This window comes from Astyanax mexicanus, chromosome 16 (genome assembly GCF_023375975.1).
Source record: "Astyanax mexicanus isolate ESR-SI-001 chromosome 16, AstMex3_surface, whole genome shotgun sequence".
Classification (NCBI taxonomy): domain Eukaryota; kingdom Metazoa; phylum Chordata; class Actinopteri; order Characiformes; family Acestrorhamphidae; genus Astyanax; species Astyanax mexicanus.
The window spans coordinates 28,741,196-28,760,582 of record NC_064423.1 but is presented as its reverse complement, the minus strand read 5'-3'; the positions used below and the strand labels follow the sequence as shown (position 1 = coordinate 28,760,582).

General features: G+C 39.6%; 1 protein-coding gene across 1 annotated transcript in view; it reads left to right on the top strand.

The window, feature by feature from the left end:
• Positions 1 to 1,940: 1,940 nt before the first annotated feature.
• The window catches only part of LOC103041953 (histamine H3 receptor), a 44,731-nt gene continuing 27,284 nt past the window's right edge, over positions 1,941 to 19,387 (top strand). Inside the window, exons 1-2 of the mRNA XM_007246218.4 lie at positions 1,941 to 2,574; positions 18,149 to 18,315. Of these exons, the coding sequence (XP_007246280.2) occupies positions 2,358 to 2,574; positions 18,149 to 18,315 (384 nt within the window). The 5' untranslated portion in view covers positions 1,941 to 2,357. The remainder of the gene's footprint in view (positions 2,575 to 18,148; positions 18,316 to 19,387) is intronic.

Below are 19,387 nucleotides of genomic sequence, written 5' to 3'. Positions count from 1 at the left end.
GATTGGCAGTGCAGAAATGTAAAAACAGGAGATTATAAATTAACCACTGTCTGTTTTTGACTGTAGTAATGTCCAAATCCAGAGACAGGATTCTATACACTATATGGACCAAAGTTTTAGAAAACATACATTAATGATTAAAATCAATTGATTCATTTTTTGCATTCTTATTAGTGAAATAATTACTGAGTAGAAAGAACTCACTGACCTTTAGTGTGGTATTGTTATAGGATGTAATCAGGACTTCCCCAGGAATGGAAGAGCAAGAGTTACCTCTGTTGCACAAGATAAATACATCAGAGTTACCAGCCTCAGAAACCGCAAGTAACAGCACCCCAGAGAAGAACCATCTAACTTCTCTGCTTTATAGAGTATTTAGGTTTGTTTAACACTTTTAAGTTACTACTGGATGACTTCAGTATAAAAATAATGATGATAAACACTGAATGAAAAGGTGCATCCAAACTTTGGATTGGATTTTCTCAGGCGTCTTGAAGGAGTTCCTCAAGGCGCTGAACAATAGTTGATGCTTTTTCTGTTTTTCTTCACACTGTGGTCCAGCTCATCCCAAAACATGCATCTCATCTGGGTTTAGGTCAGAGGATTGTGAAGGACAAAACCTGTTTATCCATCCATCCATCCATCCATCCATCCATCCATCATCTACTGCTTATCCGGGGGACCAGGGTCACAGGGGCAGCAGCCTAAGCAAAGAGACCCAGACCTCCTTCTACCCAGCTACCTTTTCATCCAGCTCTTCTGGGGGGGACACAGGCATTCCCTGGCCAGCTGAGAGATATTATCTCTCCAGTGTGTCTCCTGGGTTGCCTCCCAGTCAAACATGTCCCGAAACACCTTGCCAGGGAGGCTTTCAGGAGACATCCTGACCAGATGCTTGAACCACCTCAGCTGGTTCCTTCTCAATATTTTTTTTTTACTGTATAATTCCAGATTTGTCCCATAAAGGAGATCTCCAGTGTAAAATGGACAGCAGTGTAGTAAAACATAATAAAAGAGTACTTACCTTTGATGAATAGCACATCTCTGTTCTTCCACAGCGTTCCAAGATCCAGAAATTTTAACACTTTGTCCAAACACCCTTCTGACTGGGTGACACGGGGCATAATTTGCCCCGATAATTTACTTTTTTCCACCGTTATCCAGGCTCGAAGTAGCTCCACACTTTGCTAGAATTCGGAGAGCCCTGACATTTAAAACAAGGCATTAATGAGGAGTCTATGTATATATATGTCTATGTTATTTTCAGTTCATTCAGGTAATGGCGGCAGTCGGAGCTGAAGCTTGCATTATAGGATGTAAACAGTGTTTTTTAATACGCTTTTTGTGCACTTTTTAAGTTATTAATGCCTCGTTTTAAATGTCAGGGCTCTGCGGATTCTAGCAAGGAGGTGTGGAGCTACTTTGAGCAAATTATGCCCCGTGTCACCCAGTCTGAAAGGGGTTTGGACAAACTGTTAAAATTTCTGGATCTCGGAACGCTGTGGGAGAACAGAGGTGTTCTATTCATCACAGTATCATGTTTTACTACACCAAAAGTCCATTTTACACGGAGTTCTCCTTTAATTGTTTTCATGTCTTCAATATTATGCAAAAGTGTATACAATAAATTAAATAAATTAGTAAAAAAAAATTTTAATAAGAAGGTGTTTCCAAAATTTTGGCTGGTACTGTATTTATAAATAAATGCCAGGCTCCTCGGGCAGTGCCCAAATCCAACCCAACAATGGGGATGAGCTTGGGGTGGCAGAATAAAGCTGTTTTTTTGCGTAAAATTAATGGGATTTATTGAGTTAAGCACAAAAACAAACATCTTAACCAGTCAGAACACAATGAATGCATCTTCCCACAGGTTGTTGTTGTTGGTTTTATTTATGATTTATGATGTCCCGTCCTGCGCGCGCTCATTGACCGTCACTGGGTGATGATGATCCGCGGGGAGGCGCGAGGCTGCCGAGATTAATTCAGTTTGCGCGCGCGGCAGCGGGCTTTTCAGCTCGCGCGCTCTCCGTGCTGGAAAGCACCCAAACAGCCTCGCGCGCCGCTCTCTCGCTTATCGTGCGTCCTACACGCGCGCTGCTCAGGCAGGGACTCGGTTCGGGGGGCTCGTGCACAGAGGACTTCAAAGCGCGCTCGGAATTATCATTGCTGACATTAGTATGAGAACATCTGGAGCATGGAGACCCCCGACCACCCGCTCCTCGCCGGCGCTCAGAGCACTGCGCGCGCGGGGGAAACTTTGGGCAGGTGAGAAGTGAAGTGAAGCGAAGCACCGGTCCGGTTCTGGAAGCGCGCGATGAGCGCAGCCCGCAGCTGCACCGGGTAGCCCTGATCTGACCATGGTCGCCTGCTTCTCCGGCTCCGGGAACTCCAGCAGCGCGAGCGCCGGTTTACCCGCCTCCACCACGGCCGTGCTCGCGGCGCTGATGGTCACGCTGGTGGTCGTGGTCGTGGCTGGAAACGCCTTGGTCATCCTCGCCTTCGTGGTGGACAAGAGCCTCCGGAATCAGAACAACTACTTCTTCCTCAATCTGGCCATTTCTGACTTTCTGGTCGGTGAGTATGAACATTTTTGGACGTTTTGGATTGGGAAATATCAGGTATGAGTCAGAATGGGCTTTAAACGTTGTGTAGAAACCAACACTGGGTTGACATCAAACTTCAACATTAGACATACAGCTCTCAAAAAAATTAAGAGACCACTTTCTGAATCAGTTTTTATGATTTTTCTTTTTATAGGTATATGTTTGAGTAAAATGAACATTTTGTATCCCAAATTCCAAATAAAAAATATTGTCGTTTAGAGCATTTCATATTCATAAAGTTTTAAGAGTTCAGAAATCAGTATTTGGTGGAAAAACCCTGGTTTTTAATCACAGTTTTCATGCATCCTGGCATGTTCTCCTCCACCAGTCTTACACACTGCTTTTGAATAACTTTATGCCACGCCTGGTTAAAAAAAATCAAGCAGTTCAGCTTGGTTTGATGGCTTATAATCATCCTCTACCTCTTGATTATATTCCAGAGTTTTTCAATTTGGTAAAATCAAGGAACTCATAATTTTTAAGTGGTCTCTTTTTTTCCAGAGCTGTATGTTGAATTGTGGTTATCACCATATCATCTAACAATGTTAAATAGGATGGTTTTATTTACCATTCATTACATGTAAATATTGGTATTGGTAAACAGTCAGAATATTTTGCCATTGATTTTTGTTGCCCAATAACATATATACTATATTGGTAATGTGAGGCTTGGATGGAGCTGCTCTGCAATGAAAACCCATTCAATGAAGCTCTGTTGTGTCTGTAGTGATTAATCCCAGCATCCACTGACCCCACTCTTTATTTTACGTAGACAGTGTGAATTGGTGTAGCTCCTATAGTCGCTTTTTTTTTTTTGTTATGATATCTCTGACAGTTGACTGTGGAATATTTTAAAGTGAGATCGAGAGCTACCCATTCTTTAACAAATGGTTAGCCAAAAAGCTAAAACTGGTAAATGTAGCTGGTGCTACACTCTTAAGAATGAGGTAGAATGTTAGTAAAGCACTGTTTAAGATGTTCCAATTCCAGTGGCTTCTCTGCTAGCCCAACTCAAGCTGTTTTTTAGCAGATAATAACCATTGTGAATCAGGTTGGGCTTTGATTGTTGGTAGAACAATATTTGAGATGTCTCCACAGGCTCCTACACCCTAATCCTAATGTCCACCCATGCTGAAATGAGTCTGATAGATTTCAGCTGTTCTACAAATATGATCAATATGACCAAATTAAACAACATGTATGATCAATATTCCCATATATATTGGACATTAGAACCAAGTTGGTTGACCAGCTTGACCAGCATGACCAAAATCAAATGCAGCATATATTGGATATACATTGTTTTGGTCTAGATTACCAGTTTAGACCTTCTAAAACCAGCTACCAGGAAAAATAGTCTTGAACTGATTTATTTTAGCAGGGTAATAACCAGTATAAATCAGTCTGGGCTTTAAATGTTGGTAGAACAATGTTTGAGCTGTTTCTACAGTTCTAAAGCCCACCCTGCTGAAAAAAAATCAATATGGGCAGCTAAATGTGTTGACCAGTTTAGCTTTTGACCAAAATATGGTAGGTGTTCATTTAAGCACCTTTGATATTTTTTTAAGCATTTGCTGTTTTTTAGCTGGTCAGAATCAGAGTGGGCTTTAAATCCAGTATGGGTGGGATGTGGCCCTTAAATAATATCACAATATTTCAGGGTACTTTTGAGATAATGATATTCTTGGAGATATGACAAAATACAAAAAATGATCATTTTTTAGAATATACTAGTGTAGCAGAATAAATGTTCAGTTGTTTTTGAGTTTAACAGTCCTAAAAGCAATTAGAAACAAAAAACCTGTACTTTAAAAAAATATATTATTATGTATAAAACAATAATAAGATAATGTAATATAAATGAATCTAATCAAAATATGCAGTACATTTATATAAATACAAACATGAACAGCTTCACAGTAAATCGCACAACACACACATAATAAACAAAATTTGAGACTTTTTATTGTTTAATTGTGAACAATACGATATGTTGCAACCCTAATAACCAGCATAACCAAGCTTGTCAACCACCTTTACCATCAAAGAACAGCTTAGGCCAAAAAACAGCTTCCAGCCAAATTAGTATTGAGTTGGATTTTTTTTTAAGCAGGGATAGTAACCAGTGTGAGTCAGGGTGGGCTTTAACTGTTGGTAGAACAATGTTTGCCATCTTCCTACAGGCTCTTAAGCTATTTCTAATTCCAGTGTCCAAAAGGATTTAGTGTGAGGAACTTCACTGGTCACTGTATAGTACATTGATTGGAACTGATCATTGGCATGATCTAAGAACAGTTTGGAACCTGCACTTCATATTAATTTTAAACAACCTTCTTAATTAATGAGAGATACCTATTTCTCCAGTAGGGTTATTAGATAAATTGTATTTTTATTGTTATTGTGATATGATATGTGTTTTCACAATAAAAACTTTGAAAGAGCTGCAATAAAATTGAGAATAACAGTAAACTTAAACTGCATCACCTGCATGCAGCAGCAGAGGGAGCTCTTCATGCTGCAGACTTAGCTCATGTGACCTAACTAGACTGGAGGCAGAGTGAGGTAGAGCAAGGTCGGGGTCCACAGTGAACCTCACACACCAAACTACTTCTTATCCTTGGAAAAATTAGTACAGCCAAACCTTTGAGGAGCTTAAACTGTTTTATATCGATACTGGGATATCCAACAGTTTTGTGAAACAATCGATTTTTTGTCCATATCACACAACCCTATTCTCCAGACTTCACACGCCCACCCTTTTAAATCTTCACTTCGGCGTAGATTTTGACTTCTCCAACCTCAATCTCGTATTGTCCTTGACAGTGATCATCTGAAGGTACTTCCTCTTCTCCTCAGAGGTCCATGTATCTCACGTTCTATCCCTGAGCACTCCGTTTGACGTTGGCAGCAATTACTTGCGAGTTGTGCTGTCAGTGGAGTGAGTTTCTGTCCACCCCCACAGTTGTCAATGTGTGCACATTAAAGTAAGTCCCTGTAAACAAGACTGTTCTTTTATTAAAAGCTCCATGTTTGGGGTTTAAACCCTCTGATCACTAGCTTTACTGCCAGTAACAGAAAAAAAACCAAGAGAAAAACAAGAGGCTTTTTTTCTGCTGTAGAACTTTCCAGACTCCAGTGGGTCTGGTTCTCTAATGTAATGTAAGTTATTTGTCAAGGCTTAAATACATGTTGTGCTGTCCTCTGAGGTGACTTACAATACCACATTTTATATTTCATGTTAAATTCTTAAGTGTCGTTAGATACCAATCAATTAAATGAAAACAGTAAACTTCACAGTTGTTTCATCTGCAAAAAAAAAACAAAAAAAAAATCTGGGAAACCCAAAACAGAGCTGTAAAACAAAACCAATCCCAAATCCCCAAAAACTTTCCTCTAAGCACATTGGCTGTCTAGTGATGCTGCATTGCAAATGACAGGTTTTAGATAGTAGTTATTGTCCTGGCCTTCACAGCTAGATCATGTTTTGACCATGGATTTGTGTATTTGCCTGTGCCAATGTCCACAGTAGGATGCCAACAGGCACCGAAGGTCCATTTGAAGTCAGAAAGACGTGGGCCCCCATTGTCAGACAAAGCTTGGATTTAATTGAACATTTTTAATTGCGTTGAAGTAAAAACCCAGCTTCTTACAGAGATTCAATATCCATTAAAATCAACACTGTGTTAATATTGAGCTCCAAATTTACACCGATCTTGGGTTTTGTGACTTAGCTCAATGACCTAAAGTCAACAACATATCAACATCTAACAAAATTGTATAGATGTGAACATTATAAACATTATGGCAAATGTTGGGTCTTAGTCTTCACACATCCCAATTAAATGTTGCCATTTTATGTCATTATATAGCTCTGGAAAAAATAAGAGACCGCATAAAAATGACGAGTTTCTTTGATTTTACCAAATTGAAAACCTCTGGAATATAATCAAGAGGAAGATGGATGATCAAAAGCCATCAAACCAAACTGAACTGCTTGAATTCTTGCACCAGGAGTGGCATAAAGTTTTCCAAAAGCAGTGTGTAAGACTGGTGGAGAAGAACATGCCAAGATGCATGAACACTGTGATTAAAATCCAGGGTTATTCCAACAAATATTGATTTCTGAACACTTAAAACTTGTGATGAATATGAACTTGTTTCCTTTGCATTATTTGAGGTCTGAAAGCCTTGCATCTATTTTGTTATTTCAGCCATTTTTTTACATCATTTTTTTGTAAATAAATACTCTAAATGACAATATTTTTATTTGGAATTTGGGAGAAATGTTGTCTGTAGTTTATAGAATAAAACAACAATGTTAATTTTACTTAAGCACGTACATATAAATAGCAAAATCAGAGAAACTGATTCATTTATTTCCAGAGCTGTACGTGGATTTTCGTTGCTTAATATCACAACTTAAAACCAACAAAACAACGTCAGCTGTTGTCACTTATTCTATGTCAAATTGACACTGGAATTAGAGATTGTCCTGATGTTGAATTTTGGTCAAATATATTGGCATTGGTAAAAATTCACCAATGACAGGAGGATATGGCTACCCCCTTTAAAAAACATTACTTGATGTAAAGGTTCTAAACCAATTTACAGGTTTTTCACACTCACACAACTTAGAGAATGTGCTGCTATTGGCTTGTACCAGGTGCCAGATACCATGATACCACAAGAGTGTTAGAGATGTTTGGCAGCCAACACAAGATTATATAATAGATGCTGGGAATGTAATGACTGATTGGTATATATATATATATATATGTGTGTGTGTATATGTGTGTGTGTGTGTTTTGCTTCCGCTCTAAATACTTCTTGGATGTTCTTGTACCGGGTTTCTTATAAAATCCTTTATTTAAGGTTCTTTAAATTGTTCAAAGGCTCTCCACACATTCACTGATCACTGATGTTTATTTTAATGGCGTCACTCAAGAGAACCGTTTTGGCAGCTTTATTTTTAGAGTGCATTTGATTTTCATTTGTTACGTCCCCGAGGATCTGACTTTGTAAATGATGCTAGATATTCTGGAATTTAGAAGAGTTAGAAAACACAGATGAGCCAAAACATTAAAACCATTTGCCTCATGCCACCAAAAGGAATCTGGTACTCCCCACACTCCTTGTCCATCATGACTTGGAACTTAACATAAAATAACAACTTTTGGATGCATAAAGATCCATGCTTGTAATAATATGTGTGTGAAGAGACATTTAAAGATCTAAAGAACATTCACTTGATGTAAAGGTCTTCAGACTCAGTTTCTCAATTCTATTACATGCATGTTTCCTCTGTGGCATTGCTCAAGGAACCATTTGAAGGTGGAATAGGGTTCGCTTCAGGCAGACTTCATTTGCCGGTTTTTGTGATTGTTTGACGCTTCAACTTATCACGTAATTTCTTTATCCATCATTTAGCAATACTTAATACCTAATAAATCCACTCTTTAATAGGACAGGAGGGAGGATACTGTCACCTCTGTGGAGTGAGTGTGTTAACTGACAGCATAACTGCTACCCTGCATGGATAATAATCGTCTGATATATGAACGGCTGCTGGTTGGAGGAGCTTTACAGCAAAACGTCATGCACGCCAAAAACTCTTCTTGAATAACCACCAGCTGAGGTGTTTTTGAAACTACACACAAAAAAGTGAAATATTAGGTATTTAAAAGAGGTTGTGGCTGATTTTGTCTGTGGAAAAGTGTAGAGCTACTTTAAGATTGTTAATGTTGTAAAAGTAAAAATGCTTTGAAAAAGCTCCGTATTTTGGAATGCTAGGCTGAGCAAAGGTGAGCCATTTGACAAAAGTTCACACTCGTTATAATGTTTCACTACGCTACAAGTCTATTTCACACCCATTTTTTCAGGCATAAACAATGGAAACATTTTTTTTACATAGTTGAATCTTCACACCAAGTCTGACACATTGTTTTTGTCATCTGTGCTCTGTTAAAATAGGCTAAAACCTTCACAGCTCTTATAAATGTCCATTCTGTCCATTTTTCTCTCTTTCCTTTTCTGCTTTCTGTTCTCTTTAATTTCGTCAGTCTAATGGGTACTCATTATTAAGAATAGCTCTAGTTCTTGCTTCTTTATGGATATAAACCGGATGTTTGATCATTTTATTTCAAAATTTTATCCCATTTTCTCCCCAATTTACGCGGCCAATTACCCAACCCACTTATTGGGACTCCCCCTATCACTAGTGATGCCCCAACACCAGGAGGTTGGTGAAGACTAGCACATGCCTCCTCCGATAAATGTGAAGTCAGCCACCGCCTCTTTTCAAACTGCTGCTGATACAGCATTGCCGAATAGCATCACAGCACACTCGGAGGAAAACACAAAGACTCGGTTCTGATACATCAGCTCACAGATGCCTTGTGCTGATCGACATCACCCTTTGGAGTGATGTGGGGAGAGAGCGCCATCTACCCACCCAGAGAGAGCAAGGAAAATTGTGCTCTCTCAGGGCTCCAGTAGCCGATGACAAGCTGCATGAATGGGATTCGAATCAGTGATCTCCTGATCATAGTGGCAGCATGCTGTGTATGCACTGAGCTGGACCACTCAGAGCCCCTTGACATACAAACTTTTACGTAAACCGGCTGTATCTCCATATGCTTCCATATGCTTTATAGCGTGAAAGGGCTTTTATTCTGAGGTAAAATACTGTAACAGGGTGGTAAATAGACTTGTTTATCAACTTCTAAGCAGTTTTCACCTCAACCAAAGTAACAAACTGACTATTTATACAGCAACGACAGTTTAAATACACAATAAATGCAACGTTTGGTAGCATACTGCTTGCTATTATTGCTTGCTCTCTATTTACTGTGTGTTCTGCTGCTGTAACAGTTCTAATTTTCCCCTGGAGGGATAATAAAAGATTATTTATCTTATCTTTGATGGCTCTAAAATGAGCTGCCCTTATTTGAAGCTCTTCAGAGCTTAGGAAGAGCATCCAAAACTAGGCCATTGTGCTCCTCCAGCTACTCCAACACTCTTCACCACCCTTCCTACTCCACAGGAGGAAGAAACATACAGCTGACAACAGCATATCACACGGTGTGAGCGTGTGCTGGTTCAGGACAGATCTGTTACAGGATCAGATCAGATCCATTTTTTTTCCCCAGCATCAATTTCCCACCCACACCCATGTGGCATCTCTACTCCCGGTAAACGACAACCAGGGTTCAGAGGCTTGGAATGCCGACCCCAATCAAGCAAGAGTAAAAGCTACATCAGGCACAAATCCCGGCATCAGGGAGCAAGCGATGGATGGTGGCAGACCTTTGCTCCTCTGCCGTGGCTTCATGCTGTCACCTTTAATCACAGGCAGAAGAGAAAAGAAAGCCTGTCTGTGATTTAGCCAAAGACCCTCAGGCTCTCTCGCTCCTTTGAGCCCGGTCTTCTTGAAGTGCTGATCTGTACATTTGGGGTCTCGCTGATTTACAGTGTTGAAACCTCACTTTCAGCTCGAGGCTTTCATCTTCACTGAAGAGCCAAATACAACAAAACAGTGTGCTGTGTAGCGAAATGTGCTGAAATACACTAAAACACATAGACCGCAGAGTTAAAAAATTTAGCTGGATGAGCTGGGGCAAGTTTAGTATTAAAATGAGATAGAAGATGATGGATGCTATAACAATTCATAATCAAATGTATGTATATATCAGTTTTCACATTGCAAAAAATAACTTTACGTACTGTAGATTTTAAAAGAAACCAAAGGTGACAGTGGCCTCAACAAGACTCAAAAGAGGAAGCTCACCCACCTTTGGTCGACACCAGATAGCAAGACACATAGCAGAACAGCAGAAGAAACTGAACAGATAGAGTTAGATAACAAAAAGCTGTGAATGTGAAAATGTGAATGCCTGTGGGACACATGCTCAATATTTATGTGAAAGTTAGGTTAAACAGTCAGTCGTATGCGCAGCTCTGCAGAGTGGCTATAATTAATTAATCAATGCGAGGATCCAGAGTACAACAGCAATGCAATGGCTCGTGTAGAGCCAGGCTGGGCAGCACTGAGACAGAACAGTAGAAGCAAGGTATCTCAATACATGCAAAAAAATAAAAATAAAACAGGAAAATATAAAGGGAATCCAAAGGTATTGGAAAGATTGTGTGGCAAACTCTGGTGAGTAAACACAGCCAGAACAGCCTGCTCTAGAGGTAGTTAGGCACCAACACCCAAACATGAATAGGAGATATAATTCGAAGGTTCGAATCCTGTTCATGTAGTTTGCCATCGGTTACCGAAGCCCTGAGAGAGCACAATTGGCCTTGCTCTCTCTGGGTGGATAGATGGTGCTCTCTCCCCACATCAATCCAAATGGGTGATATCACTGTGAGCTGATGTATCAGAACTGAGTTGCTGCGCTTTCCTCCGAGCACGCTGCGATTCTACTCGGCAATGCATCATCAGCAGCAGTTTGAAAAGAGGTGCTGGCTGACTTCACATGTATCAGAGAAGGCATGTGCTAGTCTTCACCCTCCTGGTGTTGGAGCATCACTAGTGATAGGGGGAGTCCTAATGAGTGGGTTGGGTAATTGGCCTTGTAAATTAGGGAGAAATTGGGATAAAAATTAGAAGCTAAAAAGATGAATAGGAGATATAAGAAAGCGGAGAGGAGGAAAGGAGTTAGGTGTAGGGTCTGCAAAGTAAGTAGTTAGAACGGTTCTTAGTTTAGAAGACTGAGAATGTGTCTGAGGCAGTAACAGAAAACAGTGGAACTGAGCTTGTTTCAACATTGGGGAATTTTATGATTTCGCTAATGCCAGGAACTGATATATGTGAGATAACTTTTAATAATAGACTCTTAAATAATTTTTGGTGGACTGTACTTGATATAGAATTTTTATATCATTTGTTATTGTATTAAATTGATCAGAATAATTTTTTTATACTGTGTATGTATACACCAATCAGCCATAACATTGAACCTACAGACAAGTAAATAATGTTGATTAACCTGGAAAGGAGTGACATGTACTAGACAGCAAATGAACAGTAAATTATTGATATTGATTTGTTGGAAGTAGAAAATTTGGCCAATGTATGGATCAAAAAGGTCATGTGTGGTGTTTCTGCTCCAAGGAAGGACAACTTGTAAAGCAGTCACAGAGCCAAGATTCACTGATGCACATGGCGGCCCAACCTCACAGCTTACAGGATGTACATGATCTACTGTTAAAGACTGGTACTAGATACCACAGGATATACACTGCCTGGCCAAAACAAAAGGTCACCACCTGGATTTAACTAAGCAAATAAAAAAAGAGCCTCCTATTGGATAATTACTGCATGAGTGATTATATTTCAGCTGGCAACAAGTTATTTAGTGGATTAGGACTGAACAGATGTGTAGCTCTAATAAAACCACTTATCAGTGAGGCTAACCGGCAAAAACTGCTTTAATTTGCTAGGGAGCATAAAGATTGGACTCTGGAGCAATAAAAGAAGGTCATGTGACTTGATGAGTCCAGATTTACCCTGATCCAGAATGATTGGCACATCAGAATAAGCAGCTAAAGTGATGCAGTCATCATTAGTGATGAGACGATACACTTTTTTCTTATATAAACTTATATAAAACTGACGATACCGATAAAAATACAGATTAAAGGGCTCTTTTAGTTTATTATTGGTACTATGATTAAGGTTACGTAATCATCTTTGAAGAGTATACACAAGTGCATTTAATGTAAATGCATTCCAAAGTCATTTATTTGACACATTTATATACAAACACGCAATAGTTTGCTTTTAAATTAAATATTGGATTTTTTTATTAAATATAAAAAAAAGTTAAATATTAAATATGTTAAATAGGTTAATCAAAACAGGGCTCTAAACTAATTTTTTGCACTGGTTGCGCATGAGAGTTTTATTTTGACACATAGCATAGTAGATTAGCTGCAATAGCTAATGGCTAACCGGCGACGCTAACTGTGTTTCCGAGCTGAATTCATAATTGTTTTGTAATAACAGATTGATTTCTTAGTGCTGGTTAGAGTGGGTAGTATCTGTGGTTTGATATTCAATGTGGATTATGGCTGTAGTTCACTTGAGTTAGTTGTTTATTACATTCACAATGCCGGAATGCATTTGTCGGTTCAATGCTAGCTAGGCTAACAGACTGCTGGTGTTAATCTGTTCACCCCTCGGACGCTGACTTTACAAATATTACGTGTAGCCGTTCTGCTGTTCGGCGTTTCCAAAGTGAAAACTCTTCAAAAAATTTAATTTTCAGTCAGCCGCAGACTGAAGCTGCTGGGAGTTCAGGGTAAACTGTGGAACTGGAATCCGGATCTGTGATGCATTTTGTGTTAACGTTAGGGCGTGTTTATTGTCCAGCTCAAACTGCGGACAGGAATATGGATCGGTAAGTGGATCGGCCACACTCACTCAATATCCGATATGTTAAATGACGTCAATATTGGTCCCGATACCCATATTGTATCGTATCGGTCCCATCTCTAGTCATTAGGCCTGTCACGATAACGATATGTTGTCCCAAAAATGATTGAGATAAACGATATTGGTGGCATTTTAAGACCATTATATGGCACTAATATAATAATAACACAATATCATAACAAAGAAATTACACCCTTTTAAAGACAGTAAAACAGGGGGAATCATGGGTCCGCCCTGCACCATGATGTGCGGCCTTGGTCTGTCCCAGCTGGCTCGCGTTGGACTGGCATAAAGACCTTGCTTCATTTTATAAGTGCAAACACATTGGTCGATATCACGATTATTAAAATGATTAAGGTCATATCCATTTATTGAAGGATAAGTCGATAATGTAATTATTGTGACAGGCCTACTAGTCATCATGCCTAGTGGAGCAGTGCTATGATCTGGGGTAACTGCATTTGGTCAGGTCTAGGTCCAGCAGCATTATGTGCCCAAAGTATGAGGTCAGCTGACTACCTGATGACAATGCCAGGATTCATTGATTCAATAGTGAAAGAGTGCAGCGTTCAGGGAGCATGGAACACCATTTTTACACATAGATTACTCACAACTCTGAGTCCAGACCTGTAGATGTGCTCAAGAAGACTTTGTGCTGTGGTCCAAATCTCCCATCATTAATACAAGATATTGGGAAAAAATTATGCAACTCAATTATACATGCTCAGCCTATATACATACCTATGGGCTCTTATCTGTGGGTTTAGAAATAAATAGTTCTTCGCTTGGATGTTCTATATTTATAAAATCTTTTTATTAAGTTTTCACGCTCCACACGTACACTGATGTTTATTTTCATGCCGTCACTCTGGGCACATTTATTTTTAGACTCTGTTTGATTTGTTACATCCCTGAGGAACTGACTTTGTAATTGATGCTAGATATGCTGAACTTCGAAACATTCGAAAGCACGAAAGAGCCAACATTTTAAAGCCACATGTTGTGTGTGTGTTGGGCTCCCCATGGCACCAAAACGGCTCTGAAGCTTTCAGACCTCCTGCTAATCGTGAGTTGGCGCTTTCAGTGTTGCTTAGGTCTTAATTATTAATTTTTGACTGCAAGGTTTTTTTTTCCTCTTCATTTTAACAATATTAACACATGGAGGTGATATAACTACATTAAACACATTAAAACTGAAGAAATTACAACCCTTTAGATTTTGTATGGAAAAAGGTAGGACACCCTCACATTTATTCCTACTTAAAATGTCTAAAGTAATAATCAGACAAAGAGCCTTCACTGCAAATAATCACATTGTTAGGGAGGTTGTTGGAGGAACCTGTCTCATTTAAACTTCAGGTACAGGCAGTTTGAAAATCAAACTTGTTTGGTCTCTTTCTGATTGTAGAAGCTGTACTTACACATCAACTGTGGTTAGAAATACTACCTCTAGGTCCCAAAATAGGGTTTTTGTTAGAATTGTTGTATGATTGCAGACTTCCGTACACATCTTGAGGTCTGCTTTTGGCTAAAATTGCTAGGATGGCCTGGCCTTTTTGGCAGTTATTTCACTTGTAAATTTTCTAATAGTTTTTCTAATAGTTTTGAGATATGTTTGGTTGTCTTCCCGGACTAATCTCTATCAACACCCTTATTTCTGCCATATAGAGCTCTTAGATCTTAGATCCTGATTGTGGTGATCCACTCACATCAACAATCGAGCGCAAACAAACTAAGTGCCTGAGGTTCAAATAAAACAGGCTCCTCCAACAACTTGTGGAGGTGTGTGTGCATCATCCCCCTTTCCTCACAAATTACAAAGTATTTTATGAGACATTTCTTCAGATTTAATGTTAATGTTTAGTTAGATCACCATCATTGGTTAATATCCGTATCAGTGCTATCCAAAGAAAAAACTGTATCTCCAGTTATTTCAGTTGTATGTACTGTGTAAATACTTCTGATTGAATTGACCATTCTAGGAATAGGAATTCTTCACAATTACTTGAAATTACTCTTATCTTACATTAAAGCTGATGTCAGTAAGTTTGGGGATTTAGGACCCTCTTTGGTGAGAATGGGTAATTGAATTGAGCATGCGGAAGAATCATTTTAAACTGGGCGGGTGTGATGCTCCTTTCAGGGCGGATGAATTCGATTCCAGGTTATGTTCAGTCAGAGAGAGAGAGAAAGTGCTCAGTCAGAAACTTCACTCCTTCAGTTCTTTGGTTTTACTCTGGGTGAATGATCTACTGAGCTCTGAGTTTCCCCTTCTGAAGTCTCCAATGCACCACTAGCCGCTCGCGTTCAGTAAAACTGAGCTGGATCCTCTTTTAGAGGCTGTACATGTGATGTAAGTATGTAAAGAAGTGTGACGTGGCCAGAAGGACTCCCGCAAAAAGCAACCTGACACCCCAGTTTTGAGAATGAATATATTAGGCTTAGCAGAGATGGTCGTTCCATCGCACACTGGAACCATTAAACACAATATTTTAACCCTTCTACACTTAGATATGCTTCTGCTTTCAGTTTAAAAACAAAATAATACTTAAGACTGCAACTTTAACTACCAAACATTTTGTATTTTTCTGTAAAGTCACTATCCTGGGGAGCAACAGTATGTTTAAATATATTGAAAAAGACAAAGATTTTTATGGGGTGTCCTAATTTTTATATGACTGTGACTGTGTTGTGGGTGGCACATTGGCACTGTAGGAAGTGAGTGTGTCACACAGCTCCAGGGTTTTGGGATTTTGGGTTCAGTTCTCGCTCCAGAGTTTGGAGTGTCTCCCAGTGTCAATGTAGGTTTCCTACGGGTACTCAGGTTTCCTCCCAGATGCCAAAAAGCACATGTTAGATGAATTTGTTGTGCTAAATTTGCCCTTTGGTGTGAGAGTGTGCGTGAAAGCCTGAGAGTGATACCCCGTGATGAACTGGTGCCTTGTCTAGGGGGTATTCCTGCCTTACATCTGAATATTCTGGGTAGGCTGTGGACTTGCTGTGACCCTGACCAAAAAAAAGCAGTTTTAAATATTTGCTGGCTGTATATAAAGCGTCCTTCAACTTGGGAACATTCTTATATGCCGAGAAATGCATATAAAGGGACGCAGCCAAAGGTTATGGGCATGCTTACACCTAGAATTGATTTTCAGTACAGAATGAATACAGCCTGTTTTTAATGTAGTGCCACCTGAGGGCCTGAAGATCACCAGCATCCAATAGTGACCACTGACTGACCTTTTCCTTGCTCACAAGGATTTTTTCCAGTTTCTTTTAATCTTCTGATGATATTATGTGGTGTTGGTGTACTGTACTTACTATAAGCACACGTTGATGTGTACTGTATTTTTGTACACTGTCTTCACAATGTTATTCTGAGAAGCATTTACTGAAATAGTTCCACAGTTGTTTATATGCAGTTTATTGCAGCTTGGTGAACCTCTGCCCAATCTTTGCTTCTGAGTGTCAGGGTTGACCCAGGCAGAGAGACGAGGAGGCGGACGTATTCACAGGTAGGGCGAATTTATTAAATAAATATAAACAAATAAACAAGTAAACAAGAAACAAAGAAAAACAAGAAACAGAGGCGAGCTAAAACTAACAAACAAACAAGAGGTACTAAAGATAAACAAACGGGGAGACTATAAATCTAGGCAGGATAAACTAAAACAGGGCAAGGGAATAAACTAGGGAAAACACAGGGAACTAGAAAATAACAGAATAAACAGGAATATAAATATATACTACAAACAAATAGGGAGACTAAACAAGGAAAACAAAATGAATAATGAAACAAGACTATGAACTAAACAGGGCAAGGATAATAACAAGGATTAAACTAAGATAGACACGGAGAGAAACACGGAGAGAAACACGGAGAGAAACACGGAGAGAAACACGGAGAGAAACACGGAGAGAAACTCTGGGAACACGGGAAGACAAACGACAGGAGACAGTGCAAAGACCGACCGAGGACAAGTAACAGAGGAAGTCTATTTAACTAAACAGGAAACACACTGGGAGTGGAAACACCTGGGGAAGGGGTGGAGCTACAAATGAGACATGAGGTAATGGAAAATCACAGGCAGAACACAGGGGCACGGGTCACGTGGGACAACACAGGCACGAGGACAGACAGGAAACAGGGCCAGGCGTGACACTGAGAGATTCAGCTTATCTAAATGCTTTTTATATACCGTCATGTGAGATAGTTGCAAGTTACTCCTATTGCAGCTTTTTTTATAAGTACATTTCTGTCATTTTATTGCTTTGTCACAACTTTTATGAGATGCATCGCTGCCATCAGGTTCTAAATGAGTTAATGTTTTTCAGGAAATAAAAAGTAAAATGTCTCATCTTTAACCTATGATATACACTCACCGGCCCCTTTATTAGGTACACCTGTACAACTGCACATTAACACAAATGTTGAATCAGCCAATCACATGGCAGCAACTCAATGCATTTAGGCATGTAGACATGGCCAAGATGATCTGCTACAGTTCAAACCGAGCATCAGAATGGAGAAGAAAGGTGATTTAAGTGGCTTTGAACGTAACATGGTTATTGGAGCCAAACGGGCGGGTCTGAGTATTTCAGAAACTGCTGATCTATTGGGATTTTCACACACAACCAGGTGTAAACAGGCACTATGTGTATGCGTGTGGCTGGAGTGGTAGTTCTGGTAGTACACACTCTTGGCAGCTGTCTAGAACTGTAAAATAAAGTATAGATATCTGTGGTGATGCCCCTGCTAAGATTTAATGAGGATTTTTTTTTTGCACTCGGTTGTGAGCGGCTGCTCTGCAGGCTCTTATTTTTAGCTCCAGAGGAAGTGTTTGTATTTCTTTTTTTTCCTCCTCTATGTGACGTGTTTGATTGCAGCAATGACAGATGCTTTTCTTCTGTAATGATGGCTTTGGCTCGATAGTGGCTGCATTGTTAGGCCAGCTCGTAATTTCACGTTTAAAAGACCGAGCTCCGCTCGCCGCGTGTACAAGTGACGTACTGGAATATTGATGAAGACTCACCAACTGAATCTGATATAACCCTCATTATCTCCAGTCAGTTTGTCATACGCTCTGCATTGTTATTCTCTGTTCAGGGGCCTTCTGTATCCCCGTCTACATGCCCTACATCCTGACAGGCCGCTGGATGCTGGGCCGTGGCCTCTGCAAGCTGTGGCTGGTGATGGACTATCTGCTGTGCACCGCTTCAGTCTTCAACATCGTCCTTATCAGCTACGACCGCTTCCTGTCTGTCACCAGAGCTGTATGTAGACGCTTTAAATCCTCCTACACACACACGCACATACACACACATATTTACACATATCCATGCGGTACGGTGTCTCAGATGTAGGTGTGCCATGCTGAGTGAATGTGGGAGGAGAGGGCACAAGAGACTGTCAGAAAAATGAAGAAAAAAATGATTAAAAACGCTCCCTGTTTTTTTTATTTATTATTTTTTTTATTTCCATGCTTTCGGGTTGCCTTCTAATTGTTACGTGCTCTAACCGACCCTGTCTGTTTCAATATTTTATTTTAATAATCAATATTTAAAATTTACACAACAAATTGCCTCTGACATTTTGGGAGTTCTTCATGTCAATCCTGTCATTTACACTTGGGGCAAGATGTGCACGATGCACCTGCTCATGAAGTTTTAATTCGACTTTAATTCACATTTATAGCACAGTGCAGTCGTACCTGTCCCATAAGTGCTTTGGCAGCAGATTTAAACAAGTACAAAAAAATACAACAGTCCAAAAGAGAATTTTTATTAGGGCAAACTACTGACCAATGGGGTGGAGAGGCTATTCTAAATCAGCATACTTATACATTACATATTTATCAACTCATCCCAAAAAGACATGATCATCAGATTTAACTACACATTCATCATCTTAAAATAACTCAGCATTTTTTTTACTAACTTAACCCACGCATTCATTAACTTAACCCTCATGTTCATTAACTTAACCCACATGTTCATTAACTTAACCCACATGTTCATTAACTTAACCCACGCCTTCTTGAGCCTAACCTACACGTTCATCATCTTAACCCACATGTTTATTAACTTAACCCGCGCATTCATTAACTTAACTGAGGCATTCATTGATTTAACCCACATATTCATACATAGGATCTGTATGTTATGTTGCTAAACATGTAGGTTAGCCCACACACTCATCAACTTAAAGGCGAACTCTGGTGTAAAATGGACTTTTAGTGTAGTAAAACATGATAAAAATTACTTACCTTTGATGAATAGCCCACCTCCATTCTCCCACAGCGTTCTGAGATCCAGACATTTTAACAGTTTGTCCAAACATCCTTCA